The sequence below is a fragment of the Salvelinus fontinalis genome, chromosome 29 (genome assembly GCF_029448725.1).
Source record: "Salvelinus fontinalis isolate EN_2023a chromosome 29, ASM2944872v1, whole genome shotgun sequence".
NCBI lineage: Eukaryota > Metazoa > Chordata > Actinopteri > Salmoniformes > Salmonidae > Salvelinus > Salvelinus fontinalis.
In genome coordinates this window covers 25431550-25452231 of record NC_074693.1, presented here as the reverse complement: position 1 = coordinate 25452231, position 20682 = coordinate 25431550, and the positions used below count along the sequence as shown (strand labels likewise).

The following is a 20682-nucleotide window of genomic DNA, read 5'->3' as shown; positions in this document are numbered from 1 at the left end:
AAAGTGTTTAACTGGACTGGTTACTCTGAGAAAGGGGGGGTTTGGGGGAGAGTGCAAAGGTATAAGGGTTTTGAGGTGGAGAGAAAGGAAGACAGTGAAGTGGAATACATGGGAATAGTTGCTCTGTGGTGCAGGGCTGTCCTCCAGGCTCCCAGTCTGAGGTGACGGAGACACTCATTAGACCTAAGACTTTCTTTGTCACAGAGTTTTATCGCGTCACAGTGCACAGAAGATGGATGGCTGACTATTACTTGGATGAAAAACTCACATGCCCTCGTCATTGGAAGGAAAAGAGTCGTTTCACAGTGTAAAATTGCATCAACAATTTCAAACACCCAAATTTAGATTGAGTTTCTGAAAATGCTATTATTGAGGAAAAATCTTTTGGAGTTAGATTTTGAAATGTGGCTACATGTATTTGTTGTTTAACAATATGAATGTTTGTTTTGGCTGTTTAACAATATAAATGTTTGTTTTGGCTGTTTAACAATATAAACATTTGTTTTGGCTGTTTAACAATATAAACGTTTGTTTTGTCTGTTTAACAATATAGATGTTTGTTTTGGTCGTTTAACAATATAGATGTTTGTTTTGGCTGTTTAACAATATAGATGTTTGTTTTGGTCGTTTATTTCAGAGAAAGGGGAACAGGAAACAAAACTCGTATCTTTTGTCCAAACTCACCCAAAGACTTGGGCCAGTTGCTGGGTAGTGTATCTGAGTACCGTTAACAATGACAGGCTAAAATAGAGGTGCTCAATTAACTGTAGATCACTGCCATCAATTAAGACCTCAATTACTAAATTGATTGATGGGGCTAAATGATCCGATTAATTTTCTCCATCCAGCGTAAAAATTGGAAGCAGCAATATGGGGAAATGAGTTGATGAATGTATTTAAGAAGTCTATATGAACAGCTTTTGAACCCAGCGGATGGTAATATACACTGAATGTTTCTCTCTATTTTCTCAGCTCACAGTTCTGTAGGAAACGTGTTCTTGATAAACACAACTCACAGATCATTTCAGTATATTTGTCCTGCTATATCTGTTCTATTTCTCACAATAAGTTGTTTGTTTCACAGTCAGTGTTGCGTTTTTGTTTAGATGTTTTGACATAATATTTGCTGAAGTACACCATGATTTTGTCTTTTAAATTAACATTAAAAAATATATATATTATACAAAAATCTTTGAACACAAATCAAACACAATGACAAAGGGTCTGCAAGCAAGTGTGTGTACCTAACTGAAAAAGTAAGCACCTCAAATTCTCCTCTGCATTCATGTTGCTCAGTTCTGTAACAATGTTGCTCAGTTCTGTAACAATGGTTGTTATAACAAAGAAGAGAGGTCTTGGGAGCAGCTTGGACTGTGGCTTGTGCTTTATTCTCTCCATGTTGTCAGTGTTTAGAGGGATAATTGAACTGGCCCGCCACTATAGGACCTTTTTATCCTCAGCATAATTCCGTCTGTATTCAGGCATTATCATGGTGTCAGGGACGGGACAATAGCACGATAAGGTCAATATAATGAAACCCCAAAATAATATGGTGTCATTCCTTTAATGAAAACAGTTCGACACTCCCAGTTCTTCTGTCTTATTACAGAGGCAGTGATATACGGAGTGTCTTTCAAAAAGTAATCACAAATAGTTACTGTCTGTTGTTAATAGTCTCCGTACATGCTGTGAGCTCTTTTTTCATTCTGAATATTTCCCAAAACATCTACATTTTGGTTGGAACAGATTAAATAGAATCTCATCAAGTTTGATTTCAAAAGTAAATAATTGTGTTGAATGTGTATAGTACATTTTACATTCTCAAAGCAGGTATCCTGCAGTTTTCAAATTAATGTTTGCAGGCTTGCAATAAATCATGTGACTTAAAAAAATATATATAGCTAATAACATCAACATAACATCACAATAACCTGAAATGTTTATGAAATCGGTTTATCCTGTTAAGGCTCCCGAGTGGCGCGGCGCTCTAAGGCGCTGCATCTCAGTGCTAGAGGCATCAATACAGACCCTGGTTCAATCCCGGACTGTATCACAACCAGGCGGCGCACAATTGGCCCAGCGTTGTCCGGGTTAGGAGAGGGTTTGGCCAGGGTTGGTTGTCATTGTAAAATAAGAATTTGTTCTTAACTGACTTGCCTAGTTAAATGAAAAAAATAGCCATAATTGTATTTCTTTTCAGTAGTATTTGGTTATTCCATCCCAGACATAATCATTAAATTTGATGGGATGATTGATGCGTTATTTTCAATTTGCTGTTATTCTCACTACCAAACTGTGCCCAAATGACATCAGATATTTTATTTTTCCCCCCTTAGCAATTTGACAAATACTCCCTTTATAACACCTCCATATCATTCCGTTTGACTTTCCCCAGGGCCTGAATTCAGTTATTGATTGCCTGTTCAGTTTCACTTGGAAAAGGTTGATAAAAGGAGGTTTTCACTTTCTCTATTGGATCTGACAGCTCCCTGACAGGAACAATGGAAAGCTCCCATTCACAGGCAAATCAAGCTAATTCAGCGTGCCCCTTCATTCTCAATGGAGAAGTCACAGTCCTTCCCAGGCCCATTCCATCACAAGCCTTCTCTCTTCACAAACCTTCAAAGTTAGAGCTACTCATCAAACAGACAACATTGCTCTTTCTTAGCCTCTCTACCCCCACCATCAATTGGATAAATAGGTTGATTAATATATACAAAGTCAAAAAGGAAACAAAATAGCAGCATAAAATCGGTTTGTTTTTATGTGTAATCTACTCTCACCGATCCAGCCTGCTCTTTCTGTTCGTTTTTAACAGTAAGGCAGAGCGGGAAATGTCATTTTCACTCTTAGTGTGAACATTTTATTTAGAAAAAATACAAAATCTGTGATTATATTGAGGTAAACTAAAAGCAATGCAACAGCATCAAATGAGGTTCACTTTATAAAACACAATTTGACCAGAAAATATGATGTCTCATTTGAGCTGCATGTTAGACAGACCCCCTGTGTGAGATGGAGGTTCATCTAGGCCCATTCCTCTCCTTCAGTGTAATAAGCAGAGGCTTCCCCACTAATCCCTCTGTAGGCCTTCCAGGTGACAGGTGTATATGGAAGCACGTGACTGTGTGAGTGTCTGTGTATACACATGAGCGTATTTGTGTGAGTATGTCTGTGTGTGAGTTTATATGCTCGCGTGTGGTGCCTAAAGCAATTAGGAAACGTGAATCCTAACCCCAGACAGACCCTGACATTGTCAGTATTGGGACAAGATGAAAGGTATCACATGGTACCATGGTTAAACTCTAAGGTCATAGGTTACCTCTGAGCTCCACACAGCGGCAGCTCTGAGTGTTACCCTGCAGTATCCGCCTGCCAGGAGGACAGGGACAGGAACAAGATTTGAGTACACACAATAGTCAGTCTTATCTAGAAAATGGAAAAGCCAGAAACTGAAATGATTTTGAACTGTACAAGACAAAATATACATTTAAATCAATTTAAATGATTTATTGAATCATCTAGTGAGTGATGTTTATTTCAATACATTTTCAGAGGGATAGTGGTCAGTGCCAACATGGCGACTTGACAAGGACACCCAAATCTTTCAAGACAGAACAAAGTGGACATAAGATTACCCAATGACTTTGTGAGACCTCAATGAAGAAGAGGACAGGAAGTGGAACTGGTTCACACCCATTCTACCTTAAATGAGCGAAAGAGGAGATTAACATGATTTAACTTTGTCCAACACATACAGACTGCGATTTATCTGCCAGAATCCATCAAAAACAACCCGAAAGCTTCCACGTCCAGCTCTGAATGCGCACTTGTCCCTGCTCTCAATTCGCCTTTCAGCCCCCACTAAAGAGACAAGTCCCAATCACAATATTGTCAAGGCCCTGTTGGTTTTCTGGTTCAAATCCTTGTTCACGCTGTTTGCTGAGTACTCATCTGCTGTGACAGCCTTCAGACAAACAGAGAATCCTGAAAGAGGTCTTCCACAACCAGATCTTTCCTGCTGGGCAGTGGTTGAAACAGCCCTTTTCTTTCTCCATCAAGTGGAACCCGGCCTTTTGAGTTGGCCCCTGGGATCCCTCCATTGAAGCGGGCTATGGGCCAGTGGTTCGCCCCTCCGTCCCCCGGGCCACCCTCACTCTCCTAGGACACCTGTACCCCTCAACCCCCTCGTGGGAACCTCCATCTCAGCTTGTTCCACCTGAGCTTGGACTGGAAGACAGTGCTGGTTAAATGTGGCACTGATAACTGTTCATTATGTTTAGCACAGAGGGTTTAGAGATGGGCAGTGGGATATTTGAAGTTGAGGTTGTTGTTTTTTTATTTCAAAGATGTAGTACTTACAGTACTTTGCAGGAAAATGACTTCTGAAACTCAGAACATTTGGGTAGTCCTACTTAGACAGTGAGCATCCAAGACAACAACAATCTAGCACCCTGAACAGCAAACACTCTCCCCCTCCCACACACCCTCCCCAGTCTCCGTCCCTCTAAATCTCCATGGCACACTGCAGAAAAATGGCATCAATTAATCAGCATTCATGAACCGTTTACTTGAGCTCTCCTTTGTGTGCTGCACCCAGGCAGGGTCTAATCCAGACAGAGACAGGGCTGTTCTGCAGCTCTGTAGACAGCACCACTCCACCCTTTGTGGGACAGAGAGACCCATCAACTGGTGTTCAGGGAAATGTCTCCCCCCACCGAGAGTGTAAACTTCCCCTTCTCTTCTCTTCTTTCCTCCTCTCCTCTTTCACCCTCTCCTTCCTGTGCCCTCTCACCACTCAGGAAGCACCATCTCCCGGAGGAGAGCTCCATCCTTCCGCCTTGGTCTCACTCCCGCCGTAACCCCCCGCATCACATGTACTGTATGAAGACATCTGTCCATATTTAAAGCAGATTTTCCATTTTGGTGCAAATGATCCCACCCCCACCCGTCACCCCTTAACTCTGAAGGAGGCAGCATTTAAAACGTGGCAATACTTTTCGTCATAGTTCCCTGCCAATTCTTTGCCTGGCAGAAGAAGCAAGTTTAATTGGGAGATGCATTTAGACAACTATTCTACAATTACACAACTAGAGCCGAGATGCATTTCTGCATGTTGCTCTGTTTGTCCCAATTTTCTGCACTGTTCAGTTTACCTCTACTTTCCTATTCTTAAGATGCTTTGCCTCACTCAGCTCCAAATGCAGCTTAATTGCTCATAGCGAAGCGTACACCTTTCAATGAGAGGTTCCTGCCAGTTAGCGCACATTAAATCTTAGGAGAACAGAAATCTCAAATTCTCACGTGGCAGCTGTGCCATTTGGTGGTAAGAGCAAGGAAATGGGTGATGAAATGGATGCTGAACATTCTTACCATATAACAACCACTCAAGCCTGGGTTAGTCACTGTATGTTGGAGTCACACTCTTTCTCTATGCCTCTAGCTTTACAGATACTAAGACTTCATGCTTTTAAAAGTAATTTCTCAATACATCGTTTGAACAGGACATTAATAACTATTTCAAAGATGAATATAAACAAATCTTCTATTTTAATTTTGCGGACCTTTAGTGTTGTTAAACCTTGACAAAGCATTCAATGAAATGCAGGCTAATTAGTTCAAATATGGCCCCATTATCTTTGTTTGTAAAACAAAACGAAGTGGTGTGTCAACCTGACATCTGATCATGGTCAAAGTGTTTCCCACTCCTTCCCTTCTTTTATATCCTTTACCCTGGAAAGTTCTAGAACAACTCATTATCTACCAGCCCCTCAGTGTCTGAAGTGGCAGCCTGTACCCACAACAAACAATGGCTTACAAGATACTGTTTTAATTCATATCCGTTCTCCCTTTCTGAAAGGGGGACAACACAACAAACCGTTGACCCACTGTTACACAATTAGAAGTGATGCAGCAGTTAAGGCTACAAGCAGCCCTGTTGAACAGTCTGTCTTTGACCCTTCACCGCTGAATAAATATAATGCTCCGAATGAGAGTAAGACACTGCGAGAGCAGAGAACGCCAGGGGGAGATTTCAAGCCACAGATAAGAAGTTAAAGACCTTTATAGACTATAACACCATTATCCCTGCTGAATAAAAATAGGATTTAGTGTTTTTTCCACTTACTTTCAATCAAAAGAGTCTCCTCCTTACATATTGCACTGGTAATGTAATGGAGAGAGAGCCACAAAAAAGGCTTTGTGGCTTTGACACCTCCTATAGTGGGACTGTGTTGTCCTGGAACCAAAAGGGAGAGAAAGGGTTTTCTTCTACGCCTTGCTATCTGCTGCTAACACATTCTAATTGATGCTGCTGCATTCCTGCACTGGATGCATTCAGTGAATAACGAGGCCTGGACTGCCTATGAATTGGTACCCTCTAAGCAAAGCAGTAATCCCCCCCCATCCATTAATCCCTCCCCCTCACAACCACCACCACGACCAACCACCACCACCCCTCAATCCTTCCCCAAAGCTCTACTCTAGCTTTACCGCCCATTAAAGCACCACCATTGTGTGGAGACGCAGCCCACAAAAGCTGTCAATCTCGCAGGGTCCTCTAAAGCTTGGACTCACACAGACTGGAGTGACAGACCACCAACACCCCCCCCCCCCCCCCCCCGCCACCCCTAACCCTCTCCCCCAAAACTTCTCAGCTAGCTAAGTACACTACCTCCCAATACCCTTCACACACACACACACACACACACACACACACACACACACACACACACACACACACACACACACACACACACACACACACACACACACACACACACACACACACACACACACACACACACACACACACACACACACACACACACACACACACACACACACACACTCTCTCTTGCCTCAACGCACAAAGCATCAATCTGTCTTCAGGCTCAGCACCCTTGGCCCTTTGTCCCATCTGCAGGTGCCTGTGAAAGCACCCATGGTCGCCCCAGCCTCCGCGTACACCACGCCTAGTCCAGGGACAGGAGCTGCTGACAAAGGCCCAGTGTGGGAATGAGGGATGCGTGGAGGGAGGGGGGCTTCTCTAGGACAGATGGCTGGGGAAGTTTCCCAACTCCACCAAGCCAAGGCTCCTCCATGGGGACTGTCAGTTTGGATTCACAAGACTGATACACACAGGGGAAGAGGCAGTGGAGGAATGCCTTCTAAACTGTGGAGGGAAGGGCGGCGCTATAGTCACCACTGTACTTCCCACTGGGCACAGACATTTTTTCAACATCTAGTTTTGATTTTGGTTGAGTTGTCATTTTGTCAGCTAACATCAATTCAACTTGAAATTTCCCATGTCATTGGATTTAGTTCAAAAGTAGGTGAAAAAAATACAAAATTCCTACTTTTTGCAAGTCCGATCAGTTTTCTACGTTGATACAACGTCATCACAAATACAGTGCCAGTCAAAATTTGGACACACCTACTCATTCAAGGGTTTTTCTTTATTTTTTACTATTTTCTACATTGTAGAACAATAGTGAAAACATCAAAACTATGAAATAACACATATGGAATCATGTAGTAACCAAAAAAGTGTTAAACAAATCTAAATGTATTTAATGTTTTAGATTCTTCAAAGTAGCCACCCTTTGCCTTGATGACAGCTTTACACACTCTTGGCATTCTCTCAACCAGATTTATGAGTAATGCTTTTCCAACAGTCTTGAATGAGTTATATATTCTGAGCACTTGTTGGCTGCTTTTCCTTCACTCTGCGGTCCAACTCATCCCAAACCACCTTAATTGGGTTGAGGTTGGGTGATTGTGGAGGCAAGGTCATCTGATGCAGCACTCCATCATGCTCCTTCTTGGTCAAATAGCCCTTACACAGCCTGGAGGTGTGTTTGGGTCAGTGTCCTGTTGAAAAACAAATGATAGTCCCACTAAGCCCAAATCACATGGGATGGCATATCGCTGCAGAATGCCGTGGTAGCCATGCTGGTTAAGTGTGCCTTGAATTCTAAATTAATCACTGACAGTGTCACCAGTAAAGCACCATCACACCTCCTCCTCCATGCTTCACGGTGGGAACCACACATGCGGAAATCATCCATTCACCTACTCTGCATCTCCAAGACAGCAGTTGGTACCAAAAATCTTACATTTGAACTCATCAGTCCAAAGGACAGATTTCCACCGGTCTAATGTCCATTGCTCGTGTTTCTTGGCCCAAGCAAGTCTCTTCTTATTATTGGTGTCTTTTAGTAGTGTTTTTTTTGCAGCAATTCTACCATGAAGGCCTGATTCACACAGTATCCTCTGAACAGTTTATGTTGAGATGTGTCTGTTACTTGAACTCTGTAAAGCATTTATTTGGGCTGCAATTTCTGAGGCTGGTAACTCTAATGAAGTTATCCATGCAGAAGAGGTAACTCTGGGTCTTCCTTTCCTGTGGCGGTCCTCATGAGAGCCAGTTTCATCATAACGCTTGATGATTTTTGCGACTGCACTTCAAGAAACTGTCAAAGTTCTTGAAATTTTCCAGATTTTGTTTTTCTTTGCTTATTTGAGCTGTTTTTGCCATAATATGGACTTGGTATTTTACCAAATAGGGCTATCTTCTGTATACCACCCCTACCTTGTCACAACACGACTGATTGGCTCAAATACATTAAGAAGGAAAGAAATTCCACACATTAACTTTTAACAATTAACAACCTGTTAATTGAAATGCATTCCAGGTGACTACCTCATGAAGTTGGTTGAGAGAATGTCAAGCGTGTGCAAAGCTGTCAGCAAGGCAAAGGGTGGCTATTTGAAGAATCTCAAATATAAAATATATTTTGATTTGTTTAACACTTTTTTGGTTACTACATGTTGTTATTTCATAGTTATGATGTCTTCACTATTATTCTACAATGTGGAAAATAGTAAAAAATAAAGAAAAACCCTTGAATGAGTAGGTGTGTCCTAACTTTTGACTGGTACTGTATGTCATTTTTCTACGTGGAAAAAACATTGATTCAATCAGTTATGGCCAAGTGGGTTCCCTTCAGGGATTGCATATGAGGAGTAGGGCAGTGCTTTAAATATCACATTCCTCTTTTATAACTCATGTCATTACAGCGAGCGTATCCCCATACTACATTTATCAACATTACAAAAGCGTTCTTTGGATCCATGCCATGTATCCCAAGTAGCCTACAGGTCATGTTAAAATGGTAGCAGAGGAACAGACATTGCTGTAGCCCTTTCCTGCATTCAAATGACTTAATGGCCTCATGGGTGGAATGTTATTAATATTTTTCATTTCATCATTAATAAACAAACATTTTTTTTAAACTGCAAAATATCTGGTGTTTCTATGTCAAACCGTTTCGTTATATTTCAGTCTTCTGTGATGTATATAAAGTGTAATATTGGGATGCAAACTCAAAATGTCATACATTTCAACTCTATATCTGACATGGTACAGGTGTCTTCTTTTTTTAAAGCCCATAACCTTGTGTGTGAGGTGTATACTGTTGTTTCAAAGTAGATTTGTTTAGGACTACCAAGAAACACTCTGTGTGACCCTGATTTAGCCTATTTCAGTAAAAGATTAAATGCTATTAAAAAAAGTCTACAAGCACTACTACATCCCAAAGACTAAGCCTAGTCACACTAATATTTCATATGTACACATACACTACATTACCAAAAGTATGTGGACACCTGCTCGTTGAACATCTCATTCCAAAATCATGGGCATTAATATCGAGTTGGTTCCTCCTTTGCTGCTATAACAACCTCCCCTCTTCTGGGGAGGCTTTCCACTAGATGCTGGAACATTGCAGCAGGGACTTGCTTCCATTCAGCCACAAGAGTATTAGTGAGGTCGGGCACTGATGTTGGGAGATTAGGCCTGGCTCGCAGTCGGTGTTCCAATTCATCCCAAAGGTGTTTGATGGAGTTGAAGCCAGGGCTCTGTGCAGGCCAGTCAAGTTGCTCCACACCGATCTCAACAAACAATTTCTGTATGGACCTTGATTTGTTCACGGTGGCATTGTTATGCTGAAACAGGAAAGTGCCTTCCCCAAACTGTTACTACAAAGTTGGAAGCACAGAATCATCTAGAATGTCATTGTATGCTGTAGCGTTAAGATTTCCCTCCACTCGAACTAAGGGGCCTAGCCAGAACCATGAAAAACAGCCCCAGACCATTATTCCTCCTCCATCAAACTTTACAGCTGGCACTATGCATTCGGAAGTAGATGGTGAAGCGTGATTCATCACTCCATTGCTCCAGAGTCCAATGACGGCGAGCTTTACACCACTCTAGCCGACGCTTGGCATTGCGCATGGTGATCTTGGGCTTGTGTGTGGCTGCTCGGCCATGGAAACCCATTTCATGAAGCTCCCGACGAACAGTTATTGAGCTGACGTTGCTTCCAGAGGCAGTTTGGACCTCGGTAGTGAGTGTTGCAACCGCAGACAGATGATTTTTACGCTATACCAGTTCTGTGAGCTTGTGTGGCCTACCACTTCGCGGCTGAGCCGTTGTTGCTCCTAGACGTTTTCACTTCACAATAACGGCACTTACAGTTGACCGGGGCAGCTCTAGCAGGGCAGAACTTTGACGAACTGACTTGTAAAAGTGGCATCCTATCACGGTGCCACGTTAAAAGTCACTGAGCTCTTCAGTTTCTACTGCCAATGTTTGTCTATGGAGATTGCATGGCTGTGTGCTCAATTTTATACATCTGTTAGCAACTGGTGTGGCTGAAATAGCCAATTCCACTAATTTGAAGGACATACTTTTGTATATATAGTGTGTGTTGGAAAAAAATGTGCAACATAAATTAGCACCCTCTCTTTATTGTTAGAGCATTATGAAAGTAAAATATTCAAAAGTAATGTTTAAGTAACAGAAAAACAATAGCCGGGTAGGCTTCTGGGTTGTTTTAGGCTTCTGGGTTGTTTAAATGTGCAACCTGATACACTACACACAACAATCAACTGTTGTGCACCCTGATACACTACACACAACAATCAACTGATGTTCAACCTGATACACTACACACAACAATCAACTGTTGTGCAACCTGATACACTACACACAACAATCAACTGTTGTGCAACCTGATACACCTCACACACAACAATCAACTGTTGTGCAACCTGATACACCTCACACACAACAATCAACTGTTGTGCAACCTGATACACTACACACAACAATCAACTGCTGTTCAACCTGATACACTACACACAACAATCAACTGCTGTTCAACCTGATACACTACACACAACAATCAACTGCTGTTCAACCTGATACACTACACACAACAATCAACTGTTGTGCAACCAGATACACTACACACAACAATCAACTGTTGTGCAACCTGATAACACACATAATCTAGGTTACAGCCCTACACCATATGGAACACAGTGTGAAGAGACAAAACATTATTTGCTACTTTTTCTCAAGCTCTTCTAGTTTGATAGCAGAATACATTATTAGTTAGGCTACTTATTCAGTTCCATGGAGACAATAATGTGAGGCCACGGATATATAGCTGTGCCTGCCGCCAGCGAGTAGCCGTTCCATTGGCTTTACTGCACTGCCGTCGTGTGGAGATATTTGGAATGACCGAAACTCCATTTTATATTTTAGGCCCCAAAATGATGTTGACACATACGTGAAACTTGTTGATATGTGTGCTCTAAAACCGTTGCGGTTGTGATTCTATTAGATTGACCTAATGGTGTAGTGTTTGATCTATGAAATATGAAATTGAACCCTTTGGAATAATTTGGCCACTATTGAATAAATGTATCTCACGAAAATATACATTGTTGAATAAATGTGTTGACACATAATGGAATATTTGGCAAAGAGGTAAGTTGAATAGCCTAGAAGTTGAATAAATTCATCCATATGCCTATTATTTTTGTTATACAGAAATATTATTCAATGATTTAAAGTTTTAAAATTGCAATTGATTTAAAGTTGCAGCACGAAAATGAACTCACTACTGCAGCTTTTCCCAAACTCGGTCCTCAAGTCTCAAAGGGGTGCACGTTTAGTTTTTTTTGTCCTAGCACTACACAGCTGATTCAAATAACCAACTAATCATCAAGCGTTGATCATTTGAATCAGCTCTGTAGTGTTAGGGCAAAAATCAAAACGTGCACTCTTCGGGGTCCTGGGGACCAGTTTGGGAAACACTGCACTACTGTAAATTGCTTTGGATAAGAGTGTCTGTTAAATTAATAAAATGTATGTGTGAAATGTTGGATTTTGGCTGGGCTCCCCGCTTGTGCCATCAAACCCCTGCAACTTATCCAGAATGCTGCATCCTGCCTGGTGTTCAACCGTCCCAAGTTCTCCCATGTCACACTGCTCCTCCGCACACTCCACTGGTTTCCAGTCGAAGCTCGCATCCACTACAAGACCATGGTATTTGCCTACGGAGCAGCAAGAGGAAATTCCCCTCTCTACCGTCAGGCTACGCTCAAACCCTACAACCCAAACCGTGTACTCTGTTCTGCGTCTTCTGGTCTCTTGGCCCTCACACCACTAAGGGAGAGCAGCTCCTGCTCTGCTCAGCCCAGTCAAAGGTCTTCTCTGCCCTGGCACCCCAATGGTGGAACCAGCTTCCCCATGAAGCAAGGACAGCAGAGTCCCTGCCCATCTTTTGAAAACATCTGAAACCCTGTCTTTTCAAAGAATATCTCACCCCCATGTAAAAATAAAATAAAAGCCTTTCGTGAACTGACACTTCCAGTTGACTTTTTCCCCCTTATTTTTGAAATGCCTGTTTGAGATACAAGTTTGTTGTGTTTTTACAAATACGAGTTTCGGATGAGTCAACAACATTATTTGGCTAAGAGAATATGAACTTTTAAAAGTGAGGTTTTCACTGGACCGTTACTTTAATTGACAAGAAACTTTATTAATGAACGTTCTTAATGTTAAAAGAATCTTCCTTTGTAAACACATGGATGAATTTGATGCTTACTCAACTACCACTAACGCTATAGGCCTAGATCAGACGATGAGAAGCAGACATCAGACAGTACATGAATTGCAGTTCCACACAGGGAGATAAAGTCAAGCACACATAACTCACCATGATGATCAGCCCACGGTTAGGGAGGTGGGACCAGAATTAGAATTCTAGTTCTATGGGTGTGACAATGTATGATTTATGTATATAATGTGGAAATATCCACAAATTGACATGTGTGCCTCAGAAGAACAGAAGTTGTCTGTCATTTAATCAAGTATCTACATGAGCAGCCATAGCAGGCTGTTCTGTGATAATCACCTCCTAGGTTAGATGACAGAACATACTCACGAGATCATAACAGCCATGGTGAATGTACGTTACCGTTAAAAAAAAAAAATATTCTGACTTTTCAACCCTTGATGCCACTTCAGTGAACTTCATCATGTGGTGTTGTTGGCACGGTAACAGTGGAAATCGCATCTGTCAGAGGCTTCAACATTGATTGTAGTGTCAAAAACTAACATTATGGCATCCGCATTCGAATCAATTCTCAACACTCTAAACACAGACAGCCACTGTCAGAATCTTCTACACCTGGAAGAAATGACTTCAGATTAACTTCTAGACTAACTGTGGATCACTTTGAAATGTAACATGAATGGAGAATGTTACCTAACCCTACTCACCAGGTCGATCAAGCAAGTCTTGCTTTTGTTGGTGTACAAAATGATGAGGAGGAATTAAAAAGGGATTTGTAAATTGAGATATTACAGAAGAGTACCAATTATGTAAATACACTCAAGCTAACAATAATATTACTATTTTGTTTCAATCTCATGTCAGTCCAAGAGGTCAGGGAGAGAGGACAGGGAGAGAGGTCAGGGAGAGAGGTCGGGGAGAGTTGTCGGCGAGAGAGGTCGGGGAGAGAGGTCGGGAAGAGTTGTCTGGGAGAGTTGTCGGGGAGAGAGGTCAGGGACAGAGGTCGGGGAGAGAGGTCTGTTTATTCTTCCCAAGCCCAAACCCAGGTACAGATTCAGACTGAGGCTAAGAAACTCGGAAAGATAATAAAACGGAAACTAGCTAAGAGACTGGTCAAGTTACGGGTTCAACAACTGGTCGTTGCTCAAACTAGGGCAAAGGCTCAAGAAGAGGACATGGCACGTCAAGTGGTTGATCTTCGCAAGAAGGCACAGGAACTGACTGACTGTCAGAAAGTGGTACATGCACTGGTAAATTAACTGGTACACAGCCTAAGGATAAGGCTGAACTTAACGATGAGTGTCAGGAATGGGTACTGAATGTTGGTGTTCTCAAGGGACTGACGACAAATGCTGAGATGAAGAAAGTAGAAGAGGAATAGCTACAGGCTCTGGCTAAGGGTGCGTTCGTAAATTCACTCTGGTGATATACTCTGATTTCGGACCACTCTCGTCTGAGTGTGCCAGAGCGCAGAATAATTTATGAATTTACGAACGCCTGTTGAATATGGCTGGTGTCAGTAAACGTTGGCAAAAAAAGTAATTAAATTGTTGCCAGCAGCACAGTTACAGTCATCAACTCTCGAGATAACATGAAAACAGCCTAACCAGCTCTGCTAAGGGGAGTAAAATGGTCAGAGTGAGGTGTTTTCTCATTTGTGTCTCGAAGTAGCTAGCAAGCTAGCCAACGTTAGCCAGTTAGCTTGTGTGCTTGACTGCAGTTGTAAGGCCAGAACAATCTGATCAACCCTACTCCTCGGCCACAGCGTCCAGTGTGCGCTCTGAACGCTCTGAGAGCGAAACGCTCCGAATTTACGAACGGACAATCTGACAAGCTCTCAATTTATGAACACCCAGAAGGCACTTTGAGCACACTTTGGCACTCCAGATTGAATTTACGAACGCACCCTAAGTATATGGAACGTTGGCAGAAATGGACACCAGCTGAGAGACAGAAAGAAGAACAGGAAGGAGAAGTTGGATGCTGTTTGAAAGAGATGGGGGGAAACAATGCAACTGTCACTGTGGTGGCAAGCTATTTTAACAGAGTGGACCCACAGCAGTATGAGGACTACTTGAGGTATGTAAATGAAATACCTGGAGGACCCACACTACCTGACCTGGTGCCCACCCCTAAAGGGCCAAAGGTGTCCAGGAAGAGGACCAGGGATTCCAGCTCTGTGAGATGCCAGGATAGCTCCCTTTCAGAGTGAACCTCTAGGCCTGAGAGGAAGATGAGATGAGGGAAGACTACTGATCAATGGATCCTACACTTAGGCCTATGTGTTTAAATAGAAAATAAACATCACATTTATGGAAGCTACCTACTTTATTATCCTTATGTTTCATTATGATCACTTGAGATTAAATATAAATACATTTCTCTTCCATTGTAGATGTACTATGTTGATACTGGTAGATAGCAAATAAGCTTTTTCTGTTTTTGAGAAAAACTGTTTGCAGTTCACTATAAAGCCACATGGAGGAGATAGAGTAAAGCATACGGATCTCAACATCAGTGGTGGAAAAAGTACCCAATGTTCATACTTAAAAGTATAGATACCGTAATAGAAAGTTACTCAAGTAAAAGTGAGTCAGCCAGTAAAATACTACTTGAGTAAAAGTCTAAAAGTATTTGGTTTAAAATATACTTAAGTATCAAGTAAATGTAATTGCTAAAATGTAATTAAGTATGAAAAGTAAAACTATAAATCATAGAAAATTCCTGATATTAAGCAAAGCAGAAGGCACAATGTTCTTGTTTTTAAAATGTATGTATAGCCAGGGGCAAACTCCAACACTCAGACATTATTTATAAAAGATGCATTTGTGTTTAGTGAGTCTGCCAGGCCAGAGGCAAAATATGACAATTTTCCTGTCCTGCTAAGCATTCAAACTGTAATGAGTACTTTTGGTTGTCAAGGTAAATGTATGGAGTAAAATATACAGTAGTTTCTTTAGGAATATAGTGAAGTGAAAGTAAAAGTTGTCTATAGTATAGTACAGATACTCCAAAAAACTGCTTAAGTAGTACTTCTAAGTATTTTTACTTAAGTACTTTACACCACTGCTCACCATCATGATCTGCTCATCAACAGCAGCCCACAAGTACATTAGGTATAGCAGTCTACCCAAATGGCCAGCGGAGGAAAAAGTACTCAATTGTCATATTTGAGTAAAAGTAAAGATACCTTAATAGAAAATGACCCAAGTAAAAGTTAGTCACCTAGTAAAATACTACTTGAGTAAAAGTCTAAAAGTATCTGGTTTTAAATATACTTAAGTATCAAAAGTAAATGTAATTGCTAAAATAAAAAAAGTACAAGTATAAATAATTTCTTATTCATTCAAGCAAACCAGAAGTCACCATTTCTTATTTATTTATGGATAGCCAGGGGCACACTCCAACACTCAGACATGAATTACAAATAAAGCATTTGTGTTTAGTGAGTCCGCCAGATCAGAGGCAGTGGAGATGACCAGGGATGATCTTTTGATAAGTGAGTGAATTGGACCATTTCCCTTTGCTGCTTAGCATTCAAAATATAATGAGTACTTTTGGGTGTCAGGGGAAATGTACGAGTTAAAAGTACGTTATTTTCTTTAGGAATGTAGTGAAGTAAAAGTATAAGTTGTCTAAAATATAAACAGTAAAGTAAAGTACAGATACTAAAAAAAATACTTATTTTTTATACACAGTCTACAATACTTTTCAGGGTAAGCACCATAGCTCATATTCTGTATATAACGTCTTTAACTCAACTTTTTGCTTGGTGCTGGGACTACTGAACTGATTATTGGATATTATATTTTGCTCATCTTTACTGTTGACACTAATACAGGATAGATAATACTTTATGAAAATGAAATAGCTAAAGTTGTTCACCAATAGACTTATGACTACAAATCCAAGCACATCCACTCACCGTCTCACCTTCAATGGGCAGGGCTTATAGCTGCGTTCATATACTAGTAGGAACTAGGAAACTCTGACATTCCGACTTGCTTATTCGTTGAACGCGGCACGTGTATAACCGCAACCAGTTTGGAAGTCGGACATTTCCAAGTTTCCTATTTCAGACTAGCACTTGAACCCGGCCTTAAAACATGGGATGGTTGTGGGGGTTGTAAAAAAAAATGTTTGACAGGGTTTGGCTAAAAGATGACAAGGGGGCGGTAGTAAGCGAGTCCGACGTGTGTATGAATCAACATTGAACTTACTTTTTGTATGTCGGCCACACCGCGCGGTGAGTTGATTTGTATGCGACGATTCATTTGGGAAAGACAGCAACAGCGCATAGTACTACAGGATGTCGCGGATCATTTCAACGTTTTGCACGGGGAAGCACGACTAACACAGTAACGCGATTCATATTTAAAAGGTATAATGCGAATGGTTAGAAGAGCTCGAATTCAAACAAAATGGAAACAATTTAGAATCGCTGCGGCATTCCATGTAGCCAGAAGGACTACTAGGGTAGAACATAGCTGGATAACGAGCTAGTTATTAACTAATATACATGCGAAGTTACATATCAGAAAAGCTCAAACAGAGCCTGTAAGCTGGTTGAAACTATTAGTCCCCAGTTACCAAAGAAGACCGAAGAAAATACTGAAATATGCTACGGAGAAGACTGAACCGTTTGGTATGTATGACAGCAGTACACATGGCTAGCCAGCCACCCGGCACTCAAGTTTATGCGGCATGTTTGGAATGTAGCTATAGCGAGCTAATGTTAGCCGAATATAGCTAATCGAGAATATAGCTAGCCACCCGCCTCTTGCTATTCTGTCAAGCAATTATCAGGATAATATACTCTGTCAGTAGAGTGATGCTTCTTGCTACTCATGAAAGCATGCTGGCTAGTTTTACCAAAGGTTAACGGTAGTTTATTGGCTACAATATTACAACGAAGTTTACTCTTTTACATGGATATTTTTGACAGAGTAGACAGTAATTCATCCCTAGGGGACAACGTTACAAGCTATCAACTTTCTATTAACTCGGTCTCCTCAGATAGTCATGTAAAAACAACTGATCTCAGAGCAGGTTGTCATTACCTTTCCACTTGAATGTGATGTTAAATTATAATTTTCAGTGATGAAATTACTGTTACCCTGTTTCATATGGTCCTGTATTTAAAGAAGCCTCGTAAAATCATCATTGGTTTCTGTTGAACTTAAAGTTACTCAGTATCTGTCTGAGTTGAATTTCAGTGTTGTCAGCAAATTCACACCATACGTTTAATCCGGCTCAATACCAGTTTTATAGTCCTTAAATCATTGGTGGTTGATGGTCATCATCAAAGAAGGAAGCATGGATCAAGCCCTTATTCACGTGCACAGTCACAAGCCCCTGTTAATGAAGGCATTTCTACTTCCTTTTTATAGTCCTCCAATAACCTGTTGTCACTATTAGGTTTTATCCCCAGAGTCAATGTGAGCAGCTTAGATACTGGTGGTGGAGGAGGAAAAGCAATATAATAATTATGCAGCCTGACCCTTTTCCAGCTTCTCTTTAAGTGTTGCCAGGTCAGCGTATAATTCTGCCTCCTGAGCTGTTTGCTCCTGTAATTTATTTTTTGTGTGAGCTGTAAATAACATTTTGTGTTTAGCAGCCAGCCACACTTTCATTGATGCGCATTGTGCTGTAATCTCGAGCTCTGGCTTTCTGCCTTGTAAATTCACACCACCCTCCCATTCGCTCGGAGGGGGAGTGGGAAGCGTCGTGGTACATTACAGGGGGGAGGGAGATACGGAGGGAGACTCAATCTGAAGAGGAATCGGGATCTTCACTTGACTTGCCTCTATGATGCGCAAAAGCACCGGGTGTCTTCACAAATTCGTTAAAGATGGCTGTGGGAACAGAACGAGTGGTGCTGTGCTTTACGTCAGGCGGAAGCTCCAGAGGTTGTAATGCTCTGACAGGAATGCAGAATCCCAGAGCTGCCTTTCATGTTCTCTCAAGCCATTGAATATAGCAGCTAGACCTGTGAAGAGGTGAAGCCTGGCGGAAATGTGATAGTATTCAATTTGGAAACCCCTTCCTTGCCTCAAAGGGAAGAGCACGGACACATCAAGGCATTCCATCGCCCAGTCTCTGTTCCCTAGTACTGTAGCTACCTTTCTTGTTCCTTTAGTAGTCAGTCCTCTTAACCTCCTCCTGGGTAACTGGAGCGGACAATGCTAATGTTTCTTTCTGCATACTGTCCATGTAGTCCGGTCACTCAGTTCAAGTACATGGCTTACATGAGGACATTTGTTTTTCTGTTTATCTGTACAAGCACTTCAAAGGACAGCACGTGAGAAGTGAATTCAGGATAATGGGCAGGTTTAAGATCCTACTGTTTTGTTTCAATAGTGTATTCTAAAACCATTATCCTTCCTGCGCTCTGTCTCATTTCAGTTTCTATTCATTTCATAGGCAATTAGCCTATGAAATTAAGTGCCTTTTTATTCTGGAGAGTAAAAAAAAATTTTTTTACATTATTTGTGAACTTGTAATACTTTCTACCCTAGATACAGTATGACGATTTTCAATATTTTGTCAAAATAGAAAATGGCGACAACTTTAACTTTGGCTTTGACACACCAGTAGACTTTGCTGGCCGAGAGTACTTCTGCACATCTGAACGTAATTTGCGAACCGAGTGCGTACCAGTTTTACATGTAGAATCGCATGTCAGACGTCTACAGCCGGTGGTCCCTGAAACACAGAGTGCTCAACGATCGGCAGACGAACACTAGATCCGCATTCAGTGCAATGTGTGCAAGATTTAAGGGAGCATGATGGTGACGCAGTCAGTCGTTTGAAGTCCAAGCTCACTGTGGGGCTCACTGTGGGGCTCACTGTGGGGCTCACTGTGGGGCTCACTGTGGGGCTCACTGTGGGGCTCACTGTGGGGCTCACTGTGGGGCTCACTGTGGGGCTCACTGTGGGGCTCACTGTGGGGCTCACTGTGGGGCTCACTGTGGGGCTCACTGTGGGGCTCACTGTGGGGCTCACTGTGGGGCTCACTGTGGGGCTCACTGTGGGGCTCACTGTGGGGCTCACTGTGGGCCTCACTGTGGGCCTCACTGTGGGCCTCACTGTGGGGCTCACTGTGGGGCTCACTGTGGGGCTCACTGTGGGGCTCACTGTGGGGCTCACTGTGGGGCTCACTGTGGGGCTCACTGTGGGGCTCACTGTGGGGCTCACTGTGGGGCTCACTGTGGGGCTCACTGTGGGGCTCACTGTGGGGCTCACTGTGGGGCTCACTGTGGGGCTCACTGTGGGGCTCACTGTGGGGCTCACTGTGGGGCTCACTGTGGGGCTCACTGTGGGGCTCACTGTGGGGCTGTGTTAACCAACAGTGGCTTTGACCAAAAAAGGACCGCAAACGTTTGTGAGGAGCTGAGCATTTCAGGAATGTTGTTCCCCCTGCCGCCTCTCTCTCTCTCTCTCTCTCTTTCTCTGTTGTGGTGTGAGGTCCATCTAATTGAATGAGCTGCTGCAGTCTTGGGTGTTTTCAGCAGGGTCGGCTGCATCCTCTGAGGGCGTTCACGTTGTAATGTCACATGCCCAAGTACAGTGAAATGTCTTTCTTGCAAGCTCTAATCCCAACAATACAGTAATCGATAACAATGTACTACTAACAATAACAAGCGGGCCCTTGCCTGGCAGGGGATGTTGTCTCGTGTCAGGGCTTTGCAGGCATCAAAAAAGGCAACATGTGGACCTAAACCTAAATAAAAAAAAATAATTCACTGAA

The 20682-nt window shown here is 42.2% G+C and overlaps 2 protein-coding genes across 15 annotated transcripts in view; both read left to right on the top strand.

The window, feature by feature from the left end:
* The window catches only part of LOC129827693 (bromodomain-containing protein 4-like), a 128737-nt gene extending 116016 nt beyond the window's left edge, over positions 1-12721 (top strand). For 7 of the 8 annotated variants that reach the window (XR_008755208.1, XR_008755207.1, XR_008755204.1 and 4 more), the window contains one exon: positions 12290-12721. Coding sequence is in view for 3 of the 8 variants with exons in the window: in XM_055888767.1 (XP_055744742.1) it covers positions 12290-12652 (363 nt within the window). In the remaining 5 variants the exon portion in view is untranslated. Of the gene's footprint in view, positions 1-6925; positions 7502-12289 lie in introns of those variants that run through there. The other variant, XM_055888768.1, reaches the window with a different exon arrangement.
* Positions 12722-17035: 4314 nt separating this feature from the next.
* The window catches only part of LOC129827689 (phospholipid-transporting ATPase IG-like), a 76846-nt gene continuing 73199 nt past the window's right edge, over positions 17036-20682 (top strand). For 3 of the 7 annotated variants that reach the window (XM_055888761.1, XM_055888760.1, XM_055888756.1), the window contains exon 1: positions 17037-17577. In XM_055888761.1, coding sequence (XP_055744736.1) covers positions 17551-17577 — 27 coding nt within the window. In that variant the 5' untranslated portion in view covers positions 17037-17550. Of the gene's footprint in view, positions 17578-20682 lie in introns of all 7 variants that reach the window. The other 4 variants (XM_055888758.1, XM_055888759.1, XM_055888755.1 and 1 more) reach the window with 2 other exon arrangements.